Source organism: Sesamum indicum, linkage group LG11 (genome assembly GCF_026168435.1).
Source record: "Sesamum indicum cultivar Baizhima isolate 11 linkage group LG11, ASM2616843v1, whole genome shotgun sequence".
NCBI lineage: Eukaryota > Viridiplantae > Streptophyta > Magnoliopsida > Lamiales > Pedaliaceae > Sesamum > Sesamum indicum.
The window spans coordinates 15,796,035-15,818,028 of record NC_142667.1 but is presented as its reverse complement, the minus strand read 5'-3'; the positions used below and the strand labels follow the sequence as shown (position 1 = coordinate 15,818,028).

Below are 21,994 nucleotides of genomic sequence, written 5' to 3'. Positions count from 1 at the left end.
GCGTTCAAAAGACATCACACAAGAACAAATAACTAAACTACTTATTAGTTAAAAAACTACAAACAATAGGGCAAAACTACAAATAATCGGGGAAAAATCACAAAGATTCTACAATAACAAGACCATGGACTGATGTTATTAACTGGAAATTAAGCTGATGGCATGAACAGAAAATTAGAGACAGAAATCAAGAACGAGAATGCAAGCAGCATTTTTTCCTTCATAGTGCGAACTTCAAGACAATGATAAATGCCTCTAGCTAGAAACATTTCCTATGCACGATTGACGGACCAGATTCATCATACTCTGCCTTTGCTATCCACATCTGCAGACAATGATACGAAAATATCGAACTCAGGTGGGGAAATACATGAAAAAATTTAAAAACGAAAAATGAATGAACAATCAAACCTGCTGGAAGGTACTGAGGGATGCTAAGATGGATCCCCCAATCCAAACGCTGTACTTCCTTTCAGGAGGAGCGACCACCTTAATCTTCATGCTACTAGGAGCCAATGCAGTGATCTCCTTGCTCATTCTATCACCAATCCCGGAAAACATGGTGGACCCACCACTGAGTACGACATTCCCATATAAATCCTTCCTTATATCAACATCACATTTCATTATAGAATTGTATGTCGTTTCATGGATGCCAGCAGCTTCCATTCCAATCATTGCTGGCTGGAAAAGGACCTCAGGGCATCGGAAACGCTCGTTTCCTATAGTTATCACTTGACCATCAGGTAATTCATAGTTCTTCTCAACACTAGAGCTGGTCTTGGCAACCTCCATTTCCTGCTCAAAATCAAGAGCAATATATGACAGCTTCTCTTTCATGTCCCTAACAATTTCCTTCTCAGCAGAGGTAACGAATGAGTAACCTCGCTCAGTGAGGATTTTTGCCAACTGTTCTGTGAGGTCACGACCAGCAAGGTCAAGGCGAAGAATAGCATGGGGAAGAGAATAGCCTTCATAAATGGGGACTGTATGGCTGACACCATCCCCCGAGTCCATAACAATACCTGCACGAAAGCACCAAAATAACCAAGAAACCATGATATAGATAGATACACTACCACACCCCTGTATCTAGGGCCAAGAGCACAACAATTAAAAGCCTTAATCCATCTATGTTTCCAGATTGTAATGAAAATTTAGTTAAATTGTCCACCATTAAAATAACAATGCAAGGTTGCATTACTTAGGACTATGTAGAAACTCCATTCAAGTACTACACATGACAATGGGTAATGTCTTCAAAACCCAACTGCAGGGGAAGCAAATTATGATGCATGCATGAAATAATAAAGCAAAGTGATTGCTGAAGTTTGAAATGTCTTAGGGAGCATTGGCAAGTGTTTCTGCCCAAGGGAATGAGAACTTGACACACACACATGGGAAATTTTAATAGTAGTAGTCCACTATTCGTCAATGGACCCTTGAACTGGTAAAGTGTCTAAATAAACCAAACAAATGCTTTTGGTTGCAGAAACTTTCTCAAGACTTCCAAACCAAACAAAAGTTGAAGGCATGTGAACCATAGAAATCCACTTTAATATTCTTCTGGTATTTCCAGTTCTCTACTCAGATAAAAACAATGATAATAAAAAAATGAACCAACTTACCAGTTGTACGACCACTGGCGTACAAGGATAAAACAGCCTGGATAGCAACATACATGGCAGGTGAATTGAAGGTTTCAAACATAATCTGAGTCATTTTTTCTCGGTTAGCCTTTGGGTTGAGGGGTGCTTCTGTGAGAAGAATTGGATGCTCCTCAGGAGCGACCCGAAGTTCATTGTAGAAAGTATGGTGCCAGATCTTCTCCATGTCATCCCAATTATTGACAATACCATGCTCAATAGGATACTTGAGAGATAGAATACCACGCTTGGACTGGGCCTCATCTCCAACATAGGCATCTTTCTGACCCATGCCAACCATCACACCCGTGTGGCGTGGACGACCAATAATGCTGGGGAACACAGCCCTTGGAGCGTCATCTCCCGCAAATCCAGCCTAACACATAATTAGGGATCAATATGAACATAGGATCTGTGGGGTACCAACCAATATCTATGATATTTCTCGTGAAGATAAAATTATAATCTTAACCAAAATAAAGGTAAAATATATAGTTACACTGTTCTGTACTAGAACAATCATTACCTTGACCATGCCGGTTCCATTGTCACAAACAAGAGGTTGAATGTCCTCACCGTCAGCCATTTATTGGTTTACCTGCCAAAGTACACAAGCATCCTCAATATGTTGAAGTAAAACAAAAGTATAGCACCTTAAGTATGAAACTTATTTGTCATAAGAAAGCAAAGTCGTTTGGTTCCCCAATTGCCAGAAGGTTAGAGCATGAGCTGATCATCAAAAATTTACATGACCAAGTGAAATAGCTCACAATATATAAACTGCAGGTGATTTTGAACAAATATATTCTGAATGAAATGCAAATGCACACTCCCATCTGCTAAAAATATTTGTATAAGCAAGTTAGTGATAAGACACAGACACTGCAGCAAAGCCACAAAACTTTGGTTATATGGTACCTGCAAAAGAATTGTAATCTCTAATTTATAGATCTCCGTCTAAATATCTGGTCCACAGTGCCAAATCATTCTATCAATAAGCTGCAGCTCCCCAAAGCTCCACCATGAAGGTGGAACCCCTTTACAGCTCTAATTCGAATTCTACATTGAAACAGAGTCATTTCCTGTTTGATAACTATTTTAATTATACATAACTATATATGCCGCTGCTTCACTCATAAGCAACTGTAGTTTTTTCTCCTCTTACAAACAATGAAACAGAAATATGCACAACGAATCCATTAAGCTTCACAAACACATTGCCGTACGGTACTGACACGTGGCTAAAATTTGGCTCAGCGGAAGCGATCAGGTGGCAACTACTACTTATTTATCCACATCTCTGTAAAGAGCACACCAAAGCAATGCAAGGAAAAGAAAAAACAAACACTTCACGTCGACACTGCACACATCCCAGTCTGACATTATTGGAGACTCAACATCAATCATCAAAGACCCAATAAGATCATCTGATCAGAGATGTCATACATGCAAATACACAACGTCCAACGTCGATGTACGAACTTATATATCAATACATGACATTACACATAAACAACGGATTGACAAAGGAAAAACGCTGATCGACGAGAAACGGATATTTTTCTACGTACAATCAAAGACAAAATCAATCTCAACCATGAAATCCAGAACAGGAATATATTTGGTCACCTTAGTTTCGTATTTCAGAACCCTAGAAATGGATGAGTAATGGAATGAAGGAGTTGAGGTGGATGGAGAAACAGAGAGTGATTCTCTTGTTCCCGCAATTAAGCGCCTGAGCTTTCAGAAAATGGAGAAAGCGAGCGAGCGCAAATGAAATGCAAATGTGAAGGAAATGAAAAGTCACTTTTAAAATGCACCTTCAATCTCGCTTCATCTCCTATTGACCCGTGCCTAAGTTCGAAAACAAGCAAATGCAAATGTTTACACTTTTATTATTATTATTATTTTTTTTTTATCAAAATTGTAATCATTTTTATTTTATAGATACAGCAGTAACACTAAATTTATGGCTACATTTGAAGGACATCAATGTTCAGTAAAGTAATAGTTCAAAGTAAAAGTCCAGTAATTTATAATTATTCAAAAGGAATTTGAAATTAATTATGATTTCAAATTCGTTAATTCAAATATACCCTTAAGGTTTTTGCATCTTGAAATGTATATATATTCCTTTTTCTACATTTGGTCAATAATCAAATTACCCAAAAAGAATTGAAAAACGCTTGAAATAACATAAAACAATGGTGTAATAATTGGTGTAAAATGATGAAATATCGAAATATAATCTAAAGCAAACTTGTATAGTGCGATAAAAGCGCAGGGAATAAATCTCCATGATGTTTGCAGTAGAACAAAACTGTATTGTGTTAATAGCTTATGTTACTATTTTGCTTCTACTATGACCACTATTTATAGGAGAATTTGGAGTATAATTTGGGAGTTGATTGTGGTGATTTGCATATTGTCGAAAAGCTGTAGGTGTTAGCTAACCAACAAAAGAATCAAAACAGGATTTGAACTTATCTTGACAAATATATGTGATGCTATCGCATCTATCAAAAAATATTTTTATATCAAAAGTTGTGAAATTAGTGAGTATAATCGAATTCATAGAGATTGATTTTAAATTAATTCCTCCAAGTAAAAATAAAAATAGAAGACGGAGGTTTTGTTTAAAGTCTAAATCTAGAAAACAAAATAAAGAAGATGAATAACAATGAGAAGAAAGATTTCCGATTAAAGACAGGACCATGTCAGTTCCACGGCTCATCATATATGCAAAAGATGACAATCATTCATAATAGATAAATTGGTTATGGTCATTGGGACGACCCAACGACCTCACCTTTCCTCATCTCGTCATTAGTCAAAGAACGTCCCTTGACTAATTCTCTAATCAACAAACAACACTTTGAACGTTCTTAAAAATTAATTTACCAACAATATTAAGAATTAAAAAAACTCAATTCTAACTAATAAATTCCTACGAGGCTTTATTTAAGTTAGATTATGCATTCCCCACAACATAATCAATCATTATGACATGATAAATTATATTCTGTTACCACTAGTTATTGAATTAAACAAATAATTACAGATTTGCAAGTTCAATTAACTAGACAAATATTCTTGACAACAATAACGGTACATATTATTCATAAATTAGATTATTTGTAAAGAATAACACAAATACGCATATGAATGAAAGTGAAAAGCTCAAATAGGATTTCACAACATATTGAAATCAAATATTAACCGAATCTTTTACTGGAAATAAATGAACTAGCCTAACATGCTAATGAGAAAACATACGAAGAGAGAAATATTATGAAAAAACATCAAAGATCAAAGATCAATAAAATTTAATTTAAATAAAAAGATTTCGAATTTGAAATGTCATACATCAAGAGTGAGTTTGAAATGAAGAGAAGTGGCCCCCCCAATCTTGAAAGAGAAGTGAAATCTGCCTTTATGAAAGACAATCTAAGCAAAGTTATTGTCAAATCCTGACATTCCAAGTCATATTGCAAAGAGGTACATTATTGCGGGGAACATGTCCTTCTACCCTAAGCAAAAAAATCCACACTTTGTTGCCCTCTTCAATCTTTCATCTTTCACTTTCTGCTAATCTGTGTAAAAAGAACGTATAAATCTACATAAGATCAAATAGTACATCTAGCTAGGGATAATTCAACGTCATTACTGCAAGCGAAAATAATATTTTTTTGCCTTGTAAGTTAAGTTGGTTATACTTTTAGTTATATTTATTACGGGATTGATATTTTTAATCCCTTAACTTATAAAAATTAACATTTTTAATTTTTATTCACTTTTTCGTCTATAATTTAATGGTGTAGGCCACTTGGCCTACTTGATTGTAGATGAATGCTCCTATAAATTAAATAGCATTATAAATATTCCACTTGGCCTACTTGATTCACTTGTGGAAGACATAATTCTTTGTATTGCTTCTACTTAACTTCAATTTTATAAAATATGGGAAGAGTGGAATTCAATTTTTTTGAGACAAGAGCGAAATTTGTCCCTTTTTTTTCCCCTTAATTTCTTTTAAAAATTTATTTTTTTCCTTCTCAAATGTAGTTATATTTCAGCTCAAAAGTGGTCCTAAGTTAGAAAACACGTCAATTTTATCTGCAATAAAAAATACTTAACGATCACGTGCTAAGTACATTGCCCACGCTGATAAATTATAGAAAAAAAAAAAGTATATGATGACTAAAAATGCTAAATTTTATAAGTTACGAGATTAAAAATACTAAATCTCATAACAAATAGAATCAAAATAAAATGCATGGACCTAACGTGAAGTGATAAATGTTATTGTTAATTATAGGGGAAGCAGCTGGTTGAGAGGAGGTGAGTATATAATAATTAAATATATAATGCTTCAAAATTATGCACCAATCATATATAGTGTGCATGTTTTATGTTGCAGGTCAAACGTAGTAAGAAGTCAATGAATTATTAGTGAAGACGAAAAGAGGGTTGGTTAGGTGAAATGTGGGATGCATGCATGATGGAAATCATGTGGGGTACGTAATAGACTTCACATGTAACGTGGGATCATCACCCCTAATTTCAATTTCATTACAGAATTTCAATTGTTTTGATTCATATGTTGCACAGGATTCATGCATTCTTGATTTTCTAGTTTTTCAGTTTTTTTTTCTTTAAAGAATCAATCACATGCATATACATAGCTCACAGATCAAACAAAGCATACATCATCTGATCAACAACGAATTATTAATTATATATATATATATATATATATCAGTAATTTAATTAACTATAATACGTTATTATAGATAAAATATACATCATGCAGAAATGGGGTTTATAAAATGTATGATCTTAAAATATTGAAATCACAAGTAACGGAGTTAGTCACTTAGATTCTGTCCGTAATTTGAGATCTCTCGTAGAATGCAAAATTAGATCACGTTTTTTTTTATAAAAAAAAAAAAAAAGAAACTGGGATTAGAGATTGATTAAACAATAAAAGCAGGTAATTAAGTTGGGATTAATTAATTTCTAGGGGTGAAAAAGGAAATGGTTGAAATTTGAGAGGATATGAATGGGGAAACGGAGATGATGGTGGGGGGCAAAGTGATGATGAAGAAGCATGAGAGTAAAGAGGCAATGATGGATGCGTCATCAGAGTCTGTGAATATGCTCTTCTGCAATGTATAATCATTCATTCATGCCCTTAATTACAATTAACATCTGTTTAATCCTATTTTTAGCCAGCGTTAAGAACAACTGTTTTAATCTCAACTCGCTCGCTGTTAATGCACGTATGCGTGATTGCGCGTGTAGTTGTCGTTTAGATTCCCGGTTGTGATGTTGATGTGATCATGAAAACCATGCACACTCGTCCCTCAACGACTTGTGCTCCAAATTATATCTCATGATCATTTATTTTTTAATTTTATTTAGTTTATGATGGCTTATATATGTAATTGAAGTGATGTGGCATGTATCATGTATGATATCCTCCATATGCATGTATCATGTATCATGTAGAGTCACACACATGAAATAGTATATACAATAGACATATTAGGTATGTGGATAAGTGTAGAAGGTTAACCAAATCAAAAAGCATCTTTCCATTCTGGGTCGGGAATCCTAGGTTGCTTACCCCCCCACCCCCCCACTTCCACATTATTTAAAGTAATGGATGCTTTCAACTTTGGACATACGGTCAAAAATTGGTACATGTATATGAATACATAGGAGGATTTGAAGACAGCATGTGAAGAACTGGAAACGGCCAAAGAAGCCAAATTATTACAGCATGGTCCTGTTTTTAATTATACCATATATTGATGATTTATTTTGACTAGGCGTCTACCATTTATTAACTAATTGAATGTGACAGCCGCAAGCTTTTTCAGTTGAACCAAATTTAAGCTAACTGTTCCACTACAACTTTTAATTAATTACTAACTTAATAATTTCATTTATTGTAAATCGTTTTTAATTATTGTTTTGAGGAGAGTGTGTCAGTTGAATGTGTAGGAAGAAATAAATGTGTACAACATTGCAGGAGGGTTTATTCGCATTCATCCTCTCCATCACAAATAATTTGGTCAAGTCTTCTGAGTATATTCATTATGGAAGTATATATATTATGTACTATGTACCTAATACTCTTTATTTATAATTTTTATACTTATATAATGTTTTTTTTAGGTAAATTGAGTATTATTACGATTGATATTCAACTACACATTAGACGTGTATATAATATTACTGTAATATATGTATGATATTGTTAAAAAATGAGATGGACCGAATTTGTATTGTAAGAGCGCGATTCAAGAATATATATAGAAACAGTCATAGTTTTAATTAATGGCTCCATGCTTGTGGAAATTTAAACAAACTGAAGCTGCAGTACATTTGCATTTTTTTGACCTAATTTAAATTCTAATTATGATACGTAGGCAGTACAGTATTGGCCCCTACCACTATTTCCTACATTACCTACTCAGTGAAAACGTTTGCATTATTGAGTCATTGACCAACTACATATATTTCTTGGAGTAGTTATAAAATTTAAATTCATTAAATCAAAACTGTAACAATTAATTAATATTTTCAGATCTTATAAATATGATATATTTATTTTTTTTGTTTTCTCTAGATTTAATGTAAAAGAATAATTAAAGCCATTCGGAGAAAATTAACAAATATAATAAAATAATTATACCCTCCCATTTTTATTACAAAGTAGAGAGGGAGAAGGGATGGATTAAGTATAAATAAATAAGCGAAAACTGGAGGTGAGGAGGCAGGGGGAAAGGCATCCACATGGCATGTTTACATGTATGATGATGTCTTGGATTAAACTCAAAATTTTGTACGAGTGTTTGGCAGCAAAGCTAATTTAGCCAATTGTCCCCACCCATTTCCTATTTGTTATTTTTCATTTCCTACCCTAAATATAATTAAATATAAATTCTTGGTTTCGAAAAATCCAAATGCATGTTCGGACATCCCTAGCTATATTCAGACAATCTAAGCAAACTGCCAATCATAAGATTAGATGAGTGTAGCGACAGATTCCCCTAAGTTTCATTTTATTTTTATTTTTTATTTTTTTCTGTAGACAGAAAAAGTAACATCTAGACGGCGATAATTAATTAATTAGATATATAATTTTTATCTAATACATGAGAAAATTTGAATTCTTTTTTATAATAATTTCTTTTCTTTGGCGTTATGCAATGTATAGGGATTCATTGAGGAACCTGATTTTTGATGGTGCATTAATGGAACCCCTCCCACCATGCATATAAATCAGCAATTAGTTGATTTAAAAATTTAATTAATTAACAAAAACTTTGGACTATAATAATAATAATAATAATAACTAATTACCATTTTGCCATCTGTATTTAGTAGTCATTATGGATGTTAATTAAGAATTCCATGATGAATTTGGTTAGTTTTTGAAACAAATACATAAATATATTCGTTTAAACGAATGTCGTATCGTATCGAAGGCTACAAAATCTAAATATTACTAATTAATATGATTTTCAATTATTTAAGTCATAATCAACCAGTATGTCAAGTAAAGCCTTTTTTTCATGGAAAATTACGATAATAATACTCTTGAAATTAACGAGATTTGTCGAGTTACGAAATTCTATAATTTGATTATGGATATATTTCATCCAAACATATATAACCAATATAAATTTCTGAAATATTCCTGAAAGACCACATGTATATATATATATATATATATTACTTAGACTACTCCTAAATTCTCAATACTATATTCTTTTTTTTAAAAAAAAAAAACAAGAAAGAAAATAGTGCAGTTCCTTCCAAGAGAAAGCAAGCATATGAGAAATAAAAAGGGTGCATACAATTTATGAGATATGATCATCATCATGAGAAGAAAAAAGGAGAGAGAGAGGGAGAGATTTGTGTGTGAAGTAGATGAGGAAAAATATGGTCCCCATCTAGCAAGCCACGTGCATAGGTTGCATCAAAGTGCGTAGATATATGTCAAAAAAACAAAAAGCTACTACTAATATATGTGCTTCACAGTTTAATATAAATAAAATATTGTGTACTCATCTGCTAACATAACCCATATTGGTATGGATACGTGAAAACAGAAAACTCTGCTCTTCTATTCTATTCATCACTGGAGTGGGGACACAGCCAGAAACAAAAAAGAAAATAGGCAAATAGGATTATGAGAGTGAGTGTACATCGGATCCTTCGCCACTATTACTGTTTTGAAAGCCTCCACCTATAGCAACAACACTACTCTCTCTCTCTCTCTTGAATTCTCTCATCAGACTTGTGAAGAACAAAATTAATTTACAAGAGGAACTCTGTGCTAAATCCCTTCAACCAACTGCAAAAAAGATGGTTAGTTGATGATTTAATTCTCTCTCTCTCTCTCTCTCTCTTGTTAATTAATTGGAGATCATCTATTTAACACCCATTTTTCTTCTTCTCTTCTTGAATTCCTCATGAGGTTTTTCTCTTTCCTCTTTCTCTCTCTAAGTTTATCTTCATGTGCTCAGAAATCGACGGGTTTTCTTCGTTTTTGAGGAGGATGTCTGGTGGTGATAACCCGATGTTCTTACCCCACCTCCAGCAACAAGAAGATAAAGAAGGTGCCGTCGACCCGAACTCGCCGCACCCCATGTCCGAAAATCTTCAAGGAAAAGGAAATCTTGACGGCGCTGATGATGATGATGATGATGATGATGATGATGACGATCAGAAGAAGAAGGAACAGCTCGAGGAAATCAAGAACGATGAGGAAACTGACAAGGCCACTGTTTCTTCACGAGGGTCGGAGAAGCAAATAGCAGAAGAAGATGACGACGGATTCAAGACTCCCACGTCGTCGGATCACAGAATTCCGGCGACCACGCAGTGCCCACCGGCGCCCAAGAAACCCCGCCCACAAACTTCGAAATTGAAGAGAAAAGCATCGCCGCCTCCAGGAGCCCGCCGGAGCCTCCAATTCGAGGCGTCCACCGAGGTCGAATCGATTTTCCGGCAGATTCCCGATCAACAAGATAATATAGAAGAGCAGAAAATCAAGAAAGCTCGAAGAGAAGATGACCAAGACTCGTCATAGAATTGTTCATCCGGTACGAAATTTAACGTAAAAAAGCGACAACTTTGATTTATTTATTTAATTATTTTTCCTTCTTGAGATGTTGTAATGGAGCTTGAACTGATGATTATAATACACTAATTTGATTTAATTACAAGAGAAGGAAGAATATGGTTTGAATTCAGTAAATCTGAATGTAAGGATTGTTCATTGTTGTAATATTTGAGTGTAGAGTAGAACACAAAGTGAGCAAAAGATAGTAAGCGAGCAAAAAGAGAGATGACAAGTACTTGCAGCTTTTTTTAGCTTCTATACGAACTTCTTTTGCAATCAAGGTGTTATGTTGTGAAAAGAAGACAACATATTCCCATCATCAATTTCTTCTTCTTCTCTTTTTTTCTTTTTTCTTCTCATATATATATATATATATATAAATTCGGAAAATTATTATTTACGTAGCGAAATTATAGAAATTTTAGTGTGTATATATATGCTCATGCATGTGGGTGGAGTTCCCTTTACCTTCTTCCAGTAATAGGAGGTAACTCTCCTTTGAAATCATGGATTAGGGCATCTTTAGTTTTCAAGAAATTTCGGTTATATTGGAGAATCGATCAATGTAATAATTCATCAATCCTCCCGTGATTTGTGTGATTGCTGTCCTCTATATATAATTAATCATAAAATTGATTATAATCAAGGAAGATTTTAATTCAAATTAAATTAATCACAAAATAAATATAATACATTTGTCACATAATTATTATTATTTTTTTGAACAATTAAGATAACTGTAAATCATTTGGAGTCCCAGGATAAATTAAAGTATATATATTTTGTGCAGCAAAAGAAATGTGGAATTGAACTTAGGAAAAAGGAGGTTGCTCATAAAACTTTGTGCACATTAGTTCAACTGCCAAAGCATTTATCCCCCTTTGAGTTGTGAAATATGAAAGGGAGAAAGGGCATTTGTATGTATATATGTGTCCACCCTTAAGTTTAAGTTGTTGATATTGACCGAAAAGAAGAAAGAGAAAGACCACTTTTTTCACTTGTCCAATTCATCTCCATCTCCTATTACTATTCAAATTTGAATTTTCTGTTAGACCCAAATTTCATCAACACTACTTTACCTGAGGACTCAAGCAGAGAGTGATGGAGAGCCATTAAAACCGGGTTTCTGGGAAAAAATGTGCAAATCAACTCAACCGTTTTCATACACCGACACTTTTTTCGTTTTTTTATATTATTTTAAATACTAATAATACATTTCTTTTACTAAGATAATTTTTTTGTTTGAATACCTGTCAGAATCATTTCCAGGAATACTTGGGTTAGAATTTCATAATACATTTATGTAATAGAATTTTATTCAGTATACTTTGATTAATGTGATTGATTGATACTCATAAATTTAGCAATACAATCAGTAGTCAATCATTTATTTCTATGAAATTTTAAAATTTCAAACGGTTTGATTTTTGTTAACCAAGCAATCGAAATCATTTCACTCATGAAATATATATAGACAATTTTTTAAAAAAAATTAATGTAAAAAACCAAAAAATGGTCCAGCACTGTTGATAATTTATGTAAGTGAACGGAATTTTTATTGACCATTTCTTTTTCGCCAAATCTTAAGACAAATGTAACAGACTAGTGGTTATGTCCCTCATTTTACTCCCTTCCACTGCTCCCTCTCTTCCCCCTGTTTCTCTCTCTAGTAAAACATCATTCCACCAAAAAATCCAGAATTCTTGAATTTCTTTGCCGGCAAAGGCTTTGAAAAAATTTGCTTTCTTTTGTCTGAAAAAGATTGTTTCTTCAGTTCCTTGATTCTTGCTGTGAATTACACAACCACATTCACGACAATGAATCGAAGGACACTAACCATGGATTTCGACAGCCTAGGAGTGGCTGTCGACGACGACGATAGTTTCTTCGACTCAAACGAGAGATTATCCACAGTCGTCCCCCTGGATTTGGCCTCCGCATCAGACGACGACGACGAGTTCTTTGAAGCTAGTCGCATGTCGTTTGTTTCAGCTGCCTCCATAAAGCGCATCTATTCCATCGCACCCATTACAAACAACTCTACCGTATTGCCAAGCTACGATATGTGGATGGCCGAGCCAGGCGATCTCAAGGAGCGCCGCAAGCGATTGTTGCAGGGCATGGGGTTGAATAGCAACAAAAACTTTATGACGCTCGCCAGCTCTAAGGTCGTCCGGGCCATTTCAATAAAGCCCCAGCCCCCGCCCCATCGCCCGCCCCATCCCCCATCCCAATCCAAGACCCAACCCCAACCCCAATCCCAACCCCAACCCCAGTCTGCGCCTGCTCAAGACTCGGCAGCCAAGCTTGATCCTTCTCTCACAACCCCAGACAAGGCTTCGCCTGCCAGAGCGATTGTGCTCGTGAGGTCGAGGTCAGACAGCGACATTGAAGCTTTTTCGTCGAAACTGAAACAACGTAAAGAAGAACTAATCGGTCCGATATCAAAAAACAAAATCACTAGAACGTTGTCAGGCCAACTCATGCCAACGACATGTATTGCTGCGCCTCAGTACTATACAAGTGCTTTTGGACCATCCTCAACTGGAGAGAAATATAAAGCAACAGTGCAAAATACGGATGTATCGTTGTCCGATGCAGCGTTTGGTTCGTTCTTCTTGATAAAGAATTTGGACACTGGAAAGGATTTTATTGTAAAAGAGGCCAACGAACATGGAATGTGGAATAAGCTCAATGATCTTCAGACAGGGGAGCAGCTTACACTGGAGGAATTCGAGAAGTCCGTCGGTTATTCACCTTTCGTAAAGGAGCTGATGCGCCGACGGGCGTCCACAAAAATTCGCACCGAAAGCGGGAGACTCAACCCGAACGCGTTACTTACAAAGAGTTTCAGAAACAGCAAAAAAAAGGGGGCTGCGATTTTGAAGAATATCAAGGGAGTAGCGAGTGGATTATTGGCTGATAAAGAACTAGAGAATTCTTCACAGGTTGAAGAGAAAGCTCCCAAGAACACTTCTCAATGGATCGAAGCTCACCAGCAAGGGAAGTCCTACAAAGAATTTACGGCACTGCACTTGGCTCAGGAAATTCAAGCTCATGAGGGCTCAATATGGACCATCAGGTTCAGTTCCGATGGACGTTTTCTAGCAAGTGCAGGGGAAGACAGGACGATTCATGTATGGGAAATGCAGGAATGTGATCTTATAAAGCAAGGCGACGATCCAAGTTCAGCCAGTGGTGCCACACCACCTCATCCCATGGCTGGGAATATTTCATCTGATCGCCCTCCACTTGCTGAGATAACACCTATGCCGTCTGAAATGAAGAGAAAGGGTAAAACAAACGGGGGCAAACCTGAATATGTGAGTGTGCCGGAGACAGTACAAGCACTTTCAGAAAAACCAGTATGCACGTTTACAGGTCATACAGATGAAGTCCTGGATTTGTCCTGGTCCACATCTCAGGTCAGTTTCTGGCTAGTTACCAAGTTTTGATTAAAAGGTAGGGAAAAGAACCCTGTTTCTCTCCGAACAATTGAAGTATATAATTGACAGAATCAGATAAAACTCTTTCTCTGCAGCTATTGCTTTCATCTTCAATGGACAAGACAGTAAGGATGTGGGACATGGAAACGAAAAGCTGTCTGAAAACGTTTGCACACAATGACTACGGTGAGATGCCAAATTTGTAGATATCCCACCTGATTAATGGTTTTATCTTTGCATTTAATGAGTCTATGGTTATTATGGCAGTGACTTGCATACAGTTCAATCCAGTAGATGAGGACTACTTTATCAGTGGTTCGCTTGATGCAAAGGTCCGGATCTGGAACATACCCAAGCGTAAAGTTGTCGACTGGACGGATGTTCCTGAAATGGTTACTGCTGCTAGCTACACTCCTGATGGCCAGGTACCTACACTTAATTCTACAACACAAGGATGAGATGTTCAATTTTGATGCAATGAGCACTGATTTTCTGTAATCTTGAAGGGTGCTATAATTGGTTCTCTTCAAGGGACCTGTCGATTATATAGCATTGAAGGTAAGAAGAGCAGCTCAGTACCAGGTTTTCTGGTCCTAATTTGTCACGTTAATATTCATTATCCTTAATGCATTTTGTAACCTAGGTAGCAGATTGGACCATAAAATGGACATCCAGACGAAGAAAAAGTCCCAAGGCAAAAAGTTCCCTACATTTCAGTCTCCAGGCAAAAAGGATCCTGGTTTGCAATCTCAATCGGGGAAAATAACAGGTTTTCAGGTACTCAGTTCAACTTCCAGCCCTAAAATTCCCTTCAGCAAAACTGCCAAAAGCCATAACCAAGTACTCGCTTTCTCCACAGTTTGCCCCCTGGAATCCGTCAGAAGTTCTAATTACTGCAACCGATAACCGACTCGGAATCTACAATGGTCCAGACCTCATCCAAAAATTCAGAGGTACATATATCTTCCATATATATAAAACATGCTTCCAAGACTGCAAACTCTTAACTCAACTTCTAAAATTTGGACAGGCTTTCGCAATACCGGCAGCCAGATTGCTGCTACATTCAGTCCAGACGGAAAACATGTAATAAGCGCCAGCGAAGACTCTCAGGTCTATATCTGGAAGGTTGAAGAGTTCAAGAATCCGACAGCTGGGAAGAGAAAAAGTACAGTTACAGTCCATGCTCATGAGCACTTCCCCTGTAAAGACGTATCTGTTGCGATGGCATGGCCTGGAAGCATAAAGTTCGAGGCCCCACTAGTAGAAATACAGTCCAAACGCACCACGAAACGTTCTAGTGCTTCACAAACGTCAATTTCCGCTTCACCGGCCCGAGAAGACAATTCTACTGGTGGAAGCAGCAGGCAAAATTTGCCCCCTCTTCCCAAGAAAAAGAATGTGCTGGAAAGAAACACGAGTTCTGGAGAGGATGAACTCGGGGACTCAGGTCCGACTGATCCTGGAATAGGTCCCAGCGACTCGTTTAGCGCGTCTTCTGATGCCATCTGTTATGGCGATTCGCCCTCCATTTCTTCTGCTTCCTCTAAGGCCTTGGGAGAAGGTGGAAGTAGCAGTAATGGTGGCCAAACTGTGCAGGCAACAGCATGGGGAATGGTAATAGTAACAGCAAGCTTGGAGGGTGAGATCAGAGTGTATCAGAATTTTGGTTTGCCACTCAAAGTCAGTCGTCAGGGCCTGTTCTAAGTCTTATTTCAGGACGCCCCCGCCAGACAAATACAAACTATAAAATTTAGGACAGACGGAGTATATATTAATTTAGGTATTCATACAACCTTTTCATTGTTTTTCCTTTTTCATGTTTCTTAATAGAAGCAAAATTTTTGAACAATGTCTATGTAGTTGGTGGAAATCTCTGGACAGGAGTCTGAAAATTTTGCACTATACATATTTCTTTTATTTTGTGTAATGTAAGTTATGAAAGAATAAATCATAATAGATGTAGCATATGTAAACCTTTATCATGGCTGTATAAATGTATTAGAAGAATATTCCAGCAAATCTTTTACCTTTCCTATATGGGTTGTTTTTTTTATATGGATTTATTTGAATCGGATTCGGGTCGTCAAAATGTTTGGAACTTAGACGGCCCAAAATATGTTTCCACTATTTCTCTATTAATGGGCCATTGAGGTTGGGTGAGTGAAATAGGAGCCCAATCCTTAGGCCCATTTGCTCAGCGACGTCGTTGGATTATTTCAAATTCGAATACTCTGTCAGTGCGCGCCCGGCTTGTCTACCTTGCCAAGGAAGGAGCTCAAATCGAGTTAAATGGATTCGCCGATCGCCTACGCCGTCGACGACAAGGACCTAGACGATGCCGCATTATGGGCTGTGATTGACTCCGCTGCCGCTGCCTCTCTCTCCGCCTCCTCCACCTCCACTTCCACTCCAAAACAACGCACCAAACCCCTGACACCCATTCCGTTCCCCCTTCCCTCCCCCCAACCAAAGTTACCAAACCAAGTTCGCAACCACCTCCATAATTACAACTACAACCCCGACGGCGAGGTTGTACAGAATCAACGCCCTCAAAAAATTTCCAGAACTACTAACATGCTGACCGTTTCTGAGTCTAGTCCACCGCAACTGATGGTGGTGAAGCACGTGCACCGCACTCCGACCACTCCCCAGCCGTATAGTACTGATTCTCCGGAGACGAAAAATTTTGCTGTGACGAACTGTGACAGTCCAATTGCCTCGGCGGTGAGTTATGAGAAGACAGAGATGAGACATAGTTTGGCCGGCCAGTTTCCGACAGTTTCTCTGTTCAAGGAGTTCCAAAATGCTGCTATGGCGGTGAGTTGTTCGTCAATTTGTCCTCGTGCTTATTTAATTTTATTGTGATTTTGATTTTGTCAATAATCTTAGGTGGCTAATTTATGTCGGACGGATGATATTGTACAATACTTCAAACTTTTCTATATGCTGCTTAGCTGAAGTCTTAAACAAATCTGTTCATTATGCAGCTCCAACTTCTCGTAGTTGTATTTTTAAAAATTCATGGAGGGATGCCTGAAAGTATTTCCGTTTAGTAAATCCTGTAAAATTTACCGTCCGTCAAGAGCAAGGGAACGGAAGGGACTGCTCATGAAATTATACCACACTCTTGTTATGTCGACATACATTTCTCTTGTATTCAAATCCACTTTCTTCCTTGATCAATTAAGTCTCAATATAGTTATCTACTGTTAGATTATTAAAAAACAAATATGGGTTTACCTACTGATAAGAGATTGAATGCTCAACTAGGGGAAGGTATAGAAATGGATCTTTCTCCTTTAGGTGAAAGCACCTAGGTTGTCTCTTTAGCATGTTGGTCTCTCTTTTATTAATTACTGTACCACCCGGAAAACCACCATTTTTTATACAACTAACTTGCTGGCTGCAGAGAATTATGTAATATGCGGTGAAGCTAGTCTCTTGGCTCTCATGTACCTCACTTTTACAGAAGTATAATCCTATATCCGTCATTGTTAATGACCATAGCTCCTTTTTCACGTTTTCTGAAAGGAATCTGATTATCTGTTGTAGAAACGCACAACAACTCTGACATGATATCTTCTGGTGGACAGATATTGGAGAAAAGTGACTACACTATGATATCTGGGAATCGTTATATTAAGAAGTCAGGTAAACTCAAGCTTGTACATGTCTCCCTAGATAGATAGATGGCATATGATTTTGTGCTGTACGATTAAGTTACATGTGCACTACAGGTTGGAGGAAGATATCATTTTACTTCAATCTGTCTTATGAAATTAAAGACAAGACCATTGAATTCGATGAGAACCGCAATGTTGCACGAGCAGAGTTTGTTGTCCGTGCATACATGCAGTATGTTCTTTGCCTGCTGGACATTACAATATGTGGAATTTTCACCTACCAATTCCTTGTTTACACAGAACTCTATTACTTTTCTTGTTTATGTTGCTAGGGGTGGAAGGTTTTCAGATGGATGGGGTTCATGCGAACGGAGGGAGAAGAGATTTCTGAAACCCAATCATGATATTCCCAGCACAGCAGAAACGAGAGCGAAAAATAGAGCATGCCAGGTGTGTATTTTCTTAGCAAAAAGCAGTATTTTTGGGAGTGTTGTGTCCATCTTCTGCAAAGCATAAATCATATAGTTAGAATATTGCCATCTTAATCTGTATCTCTGTTAATGATCATTAGTGCACTTCCTCTGAATGGTTAGATGAGAAGACACTTATGTGTTTTACTCTGAATGATTGAGGTACAACAAGGCTTTGAATGATGAATCCCAGTCCTACCTAATTGTCCATCATTAATGGACTTTAGCATATTAACGGAAGTGCAATTCTTATTCAACTATCCAAAACTCATTTTACGATCATCACTACTTATTAAATGTATGCTATCATCAAAGCTTAAGTGAACTCAGACAAAAGAGGTTGAAGAAGTATGCGATTTGATTCAAGTTTGATACTTTTTCAGAGTCAAAAAAGGATTTAGCATTTAACGCAATCTACTACGGTGCATGAGCTATAAAATTTTAATTTTGATTAATGTGTGTGAATATAGACGTATATCAATATGGACTCAACAGCACATGAACTGGTCAAATTTTAATACAGTGACTTCAATGATACAAAGGAATCCCATATTTGATATTCCGGTCATCTGGTAACACTAGGGGAACTTCTGTTCTGCACGTCAGACAGAACAAACCAGAAGCATGTGGTGAAACTTTTATGTAGTGGACCTAGTAGATCAGTGCTCTTATGCTTAAATTGTCCATGCGTGTCCAGATCTCCATAGAAACTGACAACTCCCTTCTACAGCAAAAGCTAAATACATTACAGGGATTTGCAGAAGGGCCTACACACATAGAAAATTCTCATCTTACGACATGGAGGAAATAAAGATGTCTAGATATGGTGCTTGACCCATAATTCTCAGTACCTTTGATGTAGATAATATCTGTCCATGCAAACCAGGCTAAAAAGTTCTTTATGTTCTCCAATTTCTGATATTAATCTTAGTTCATTTCTGAGGATAACTAGTTATGTTGAAAAAGATCATTGTTGTGCCAAATCCACAAATGATCAAAACTAAATATTTGCAGGACTTGCTTGGAATTGGAGAGTATCAGCCTGGTGCGAGACATGCTCAGGGATAAAATATGGTTCGAATTATAGAGTTGTGGCAAATGCACAAATAAACTTACATAAGGTACACCTTTGAACCAAGTATACAAATCCAATTTTCTACTGTGATAGGGGGCGCGCGATTCATATATAACTAAGTCTTGGCAACACAAATCCTAGTGTCCACCAACTGCCAGATGCTTCGGTAGATTTTTCAATCAAGGGATCTCGATAACAGCACAGCGACATCATATCTACCAAAGAAAATTTCCGTGGTTTGAACTTTTCAGCAGACTTGCTTAAAGTATTAGATCTCACATCATCTGAAGATCATACAATTGCACTCAATGTATCAAATGCATTCTACTATGAGGAAAAGTGAAAACAGCCCTTCGCTCCTTTTAATCATTGGCCGAGCAAATAACAAAAATAGGGTGGACGACAACTAATTTTGTTGTTTATCCTATTTTAAATTATAATTGATATCATAATGCTACTTGGATTCAGGTAAGATTACTGAATCCTGTTTGCGAAGATTATGAGCACTCTAAAACAGGTTGAATTTTGGTTCGTCGTCGGAGGTACTTTCCTGGACATGGTAATTGATGTCTTTATATCCATCTCTCTCCAAAAAATTTTGAATTCTAAACTTTGTTCTGGTTGTATGCTTTTGTCAATTCTGCACTTGCCATATCTTAAGAGAACATTTAACTATAAATTGGCATATTCTGGGAGAAAAGAAGTGATGGGAAGGTTAGAATTTCAGTTTGGTTACTGAACATATTTTGTACAGTTTCTTGATTTCTTTAGTATTAGGTGGCCAGAGAAGAAGTGTAATGACCTTTTTGGTTTGTGACTGGTGCTGTGTCCAATGATTTGTGTGAACCTCGAAAACTGGTGTGATGGACCCCCCACCCCATATACTTTTGACTATACTCGATCTTTAAGTTAATTCGCAATTATGGCTTCTTTCTTTCTTTTTTTTTTTCCCAGTCCTTTTTTATCACACCGACACTAGAGCTTATTATTAAACTTCGATCTCTGTGTAGTAAATGTGTGGTGATGCCTCATTGAAGTCTTCCATTGTCATCCCACAATTTCTGGCAATTCATCCTTTTTTATCAATTGAGAGTTAATTCGCATTCTTACTCTCACGTGCTGTGCATGCATTTGACTGTACTATTAATTAGTTCGTACCAAGAGCTTGCACTTGTTATGACTGTGGACCTTAAATTCTCTGTTCTTAATGTTCTATTCTGAAATGTATTTGATTCATTAAATGTTATCTTGTGTTGAGAAATATGTCATGACGCAATGTGTAGATATTTTTTAAATCCTTTTTTCTTGATAACATGATATACTGTTGCAAATGGAATACATTGTGGAACAGAAAGTCGAGAACAGAGAATTCGAACCAAATTGGGTGGTGTTGTCTTCGACTATGCTGATTTTGCCATAACTATTTATATTAATTTATAAATGTTTAATTATCATAGCACAGTTTGGTTGAGTTGTCATTTGTATTTACAGTGCTCAGTGACTTTGCTCATATTAATTTGATTCAATTCTGCCTAGACCTTATCCACTGTGTGGCGTATTGTCGTTACGTAAACGTTGTTTAGTTATATAATGCTTTCTTTATCACTCTAAAATTTTGTTCATATGCTGAGCAAAGATCAATTTGTCAGGTTTTTTATAACTCAGAGAGGTTCGTAGGGTTCTTACAAGAACTTTAGTAGTTTGGTTTGGGTGTGGGAATCTTATAGTGCAAGGAGTTCTAATTTTGAGTCAAATGGGTGGGGTTGGCTCCCTATCTGACCCCATCCTTTTGGGATGGTTCCCCTTGTCATTTACCCCTGCATCTCACATACCTTACCTTTAATTATTTTTCTGTTTCTTCTTCCCTTCCCTTGTTTTGTTTTTGGTTTTAATGTCCAGAAATATCGAGTTTAAGTTTAATTTGAGTTTATACAGAAATATATTTTCTATCTTTTATGGAGTTTAAAAGTGACAATAATTTCTTAACTTAATGATTATATTTAAGATTGAAATTCTATGAATAAATTAAAAGACATAATTATTGCTCAATATATCAAAATAATTTATTGTTATTTATGTACTGTTATTAGTTAAAAAAGAAAAAAAGGTAACAGCGAGGGTTATTTTTGCCAAGGTCCCACAATCTTGTTGACCCTATTGAAGCGATAATAGAGGGATAAAGAAATGGTTGCATTTGCATTAGATGCCAGTAGGCCTCGGCCCCAGCACTTGATTAATCGAACCCATATTCCTAATCCTGCGTAATTTTAGGTAAATATTTAGACGAATAAAGATGCCATTTTGAGAATTAAATTGGCCAAGTAGTAAATTAAGAGGGGCCAAAGGGATCAAGATCGTCAAATCCGCCCTTGTCTCCCATCTTTTTTTTAATGAGTTATGATTAAAATGAAAATGACTAATGCGGAAATTGAATTATTTGAATGAATATTCAACTCTAAGAATTACATTTAGAACATAATTAGATTGGCTTCTTGGCAAACTTTTGATAATACAATCCGAATTCTAACTTCAAAGTTTCAACACAGTTATAAGTGTTGAATACAAATATCAGTTTGTCTCTAGATAATT

The 21,994-nt window shown here is 36.4% G+C and overlaps 4 protein-coding genes across 8 annotated transcripts; 3 read left to right on the top strand and 1 right to left on the bottom strand.

The window, feature by feature from the left end:
- Nucleotides 1-41: 41 nt before the first annotated feature.
- On the bottom strand, nucleotides 42-3,441 carry LOC105174444 (actin-4). 2 transcript variants are annotated; one of them, XM_020697593.2, is made up of 6 exons: nucleotides 3,276-3,441; nucleotides 2,565-2,705; nucleotides 2,173-2,244; nucleotides 1,629-2,022; nucleotides 412-1,025; nucleotides 42-325 (listed from the first exon to the last, which is right to left on the bottom strand). In XM_020697593.2, exons 3-6 carry the CDS (start codon nucleotides 2,230-2,232, stop codon nucleotides 260-262), a joined length of 1,134 nt encoding a protein of 377 aa, XP_020553252.1. In that variant the 5' UTR covers nucleotides 2,233-2,244; nucleotides 2,565-2,705; nucleotides 3,276-3,441; the 3' UTR covers nucleotides 42-259. The 2 variants fall into 2 exon arrangements, with proteins under 2 accessions (XP_020553252.1, XP_011094851.1); XM_011096549.3 differs by lacking the exon at nucleotides 2,565-2,705.
- A 6,363-nt stretch (nucleotides 3,442-9,804) lies between these two features.
- On the top strand, nucleotides 9,805-11,107 carry LOC105174443 (cyclin-dependent kinase inhibitor SMR3-like protein). 2 transcript variants are annotated; one of them, XM_088875320.1, is made up of 2 exons: nucleotides 9,805-10,031; nucleotides 10,171-11,107. In XM_088875320.1, exons 1-2 carry the CDS (start codon nucleotides 10,029-10,031, stop codon nucleotides 10,753-10,755), a joined length of 588 nt encoding a protein of 195 aa, XP_088731446.1. In that variant the 5' UTR covers nucleotides 9,805-10,028; the 3' UTR covers nucleotides 10,756-11,107. The 2 variants fall into 2 exon arrangements, with proteins under 2 accessions (XP_088731446.1, XP_011094850.1); XM_011096548.3 differs by having other exon boundaries at nucleotides 9,810-10,031; nucleotides 10,190-11,107.
- A 1,281-nt stretch (nucleotides 11,108-12,388) lies between these two features.
- LOC105174711 (Transducin/WD40 repeat-like superfamily protein) lies at nucleotides 12,389-16,204 on the top strand. Its single transcript, XM_011096900.3, has 7 exons — nucleotides 12,389-14,213; nucleotides 14,330-14,420; nucleotides 14,502-14,659; nucleotides 14,741-14,792; nucleotides 14,878-15,011; nucleotides 15,094-15,187; nucleotides 15,265-16,204. The coding sequence occupies exons 1-7, from the start codon at nucleotides 12,606-12,608 to the stop codon at nucleotides 15,939-15,941; spliced, it is 2,814 nt and encodes a 937-aa protein (XP_011095202.2). The 5' UTR covers nucleotides 12,389-12,605; the 3' UTR covers nucleotides 15,942-16,204.
- Nucleotides 16,205-16,488: 284 nt separating this feature from the next.
- LOC105174442 (peptide transporter family protein) lies at nucleotides 16,489-19,771 on the top strand. Of its 3 annotated transcripts, none has more exons than XR_002288017.2 (6): nucleotides 16,489-17,054; nucleotides 17,831-17,888; nucleotides 17,975-18,092; nucleotides 18,193-18,310; nucleotides 19,345-19,451; nucleotides 19,547-19,771. XR_002288017.2 is itself a non-coding variant. In XM_011096547.3 (6 exons), exons 1-5 carry the CDS (start codon nucleotides 16,527-16,529, stop codon nucleotides 19,396-19,398), a joined length of 876 nt encoding a protein of 291 aa, XP_011094849.1. In that variant the 5' UTR covers nucleotides 16,489-16,526; the 3' UTR covers nucleotides 19,399-19,404; nucleotides 19,499-19,771. The 3 variants fall into 3 exon arrangements, 2 of the variants coding, with proteins under 2 accessions (XP_011094849.1, XP_011094847.1); XM_011096547.3 differs by having other exon boundaries at nucleotides 19,345-19,404; nucleotides 19,499-19,771; XM_011096545.3 differs by having other exon boundaries at nucleotides 19,345-19,771.
- The last annotated feature ends 2,223 nt before the right edge of the window (nucleotides 19,772-21,994 follow it).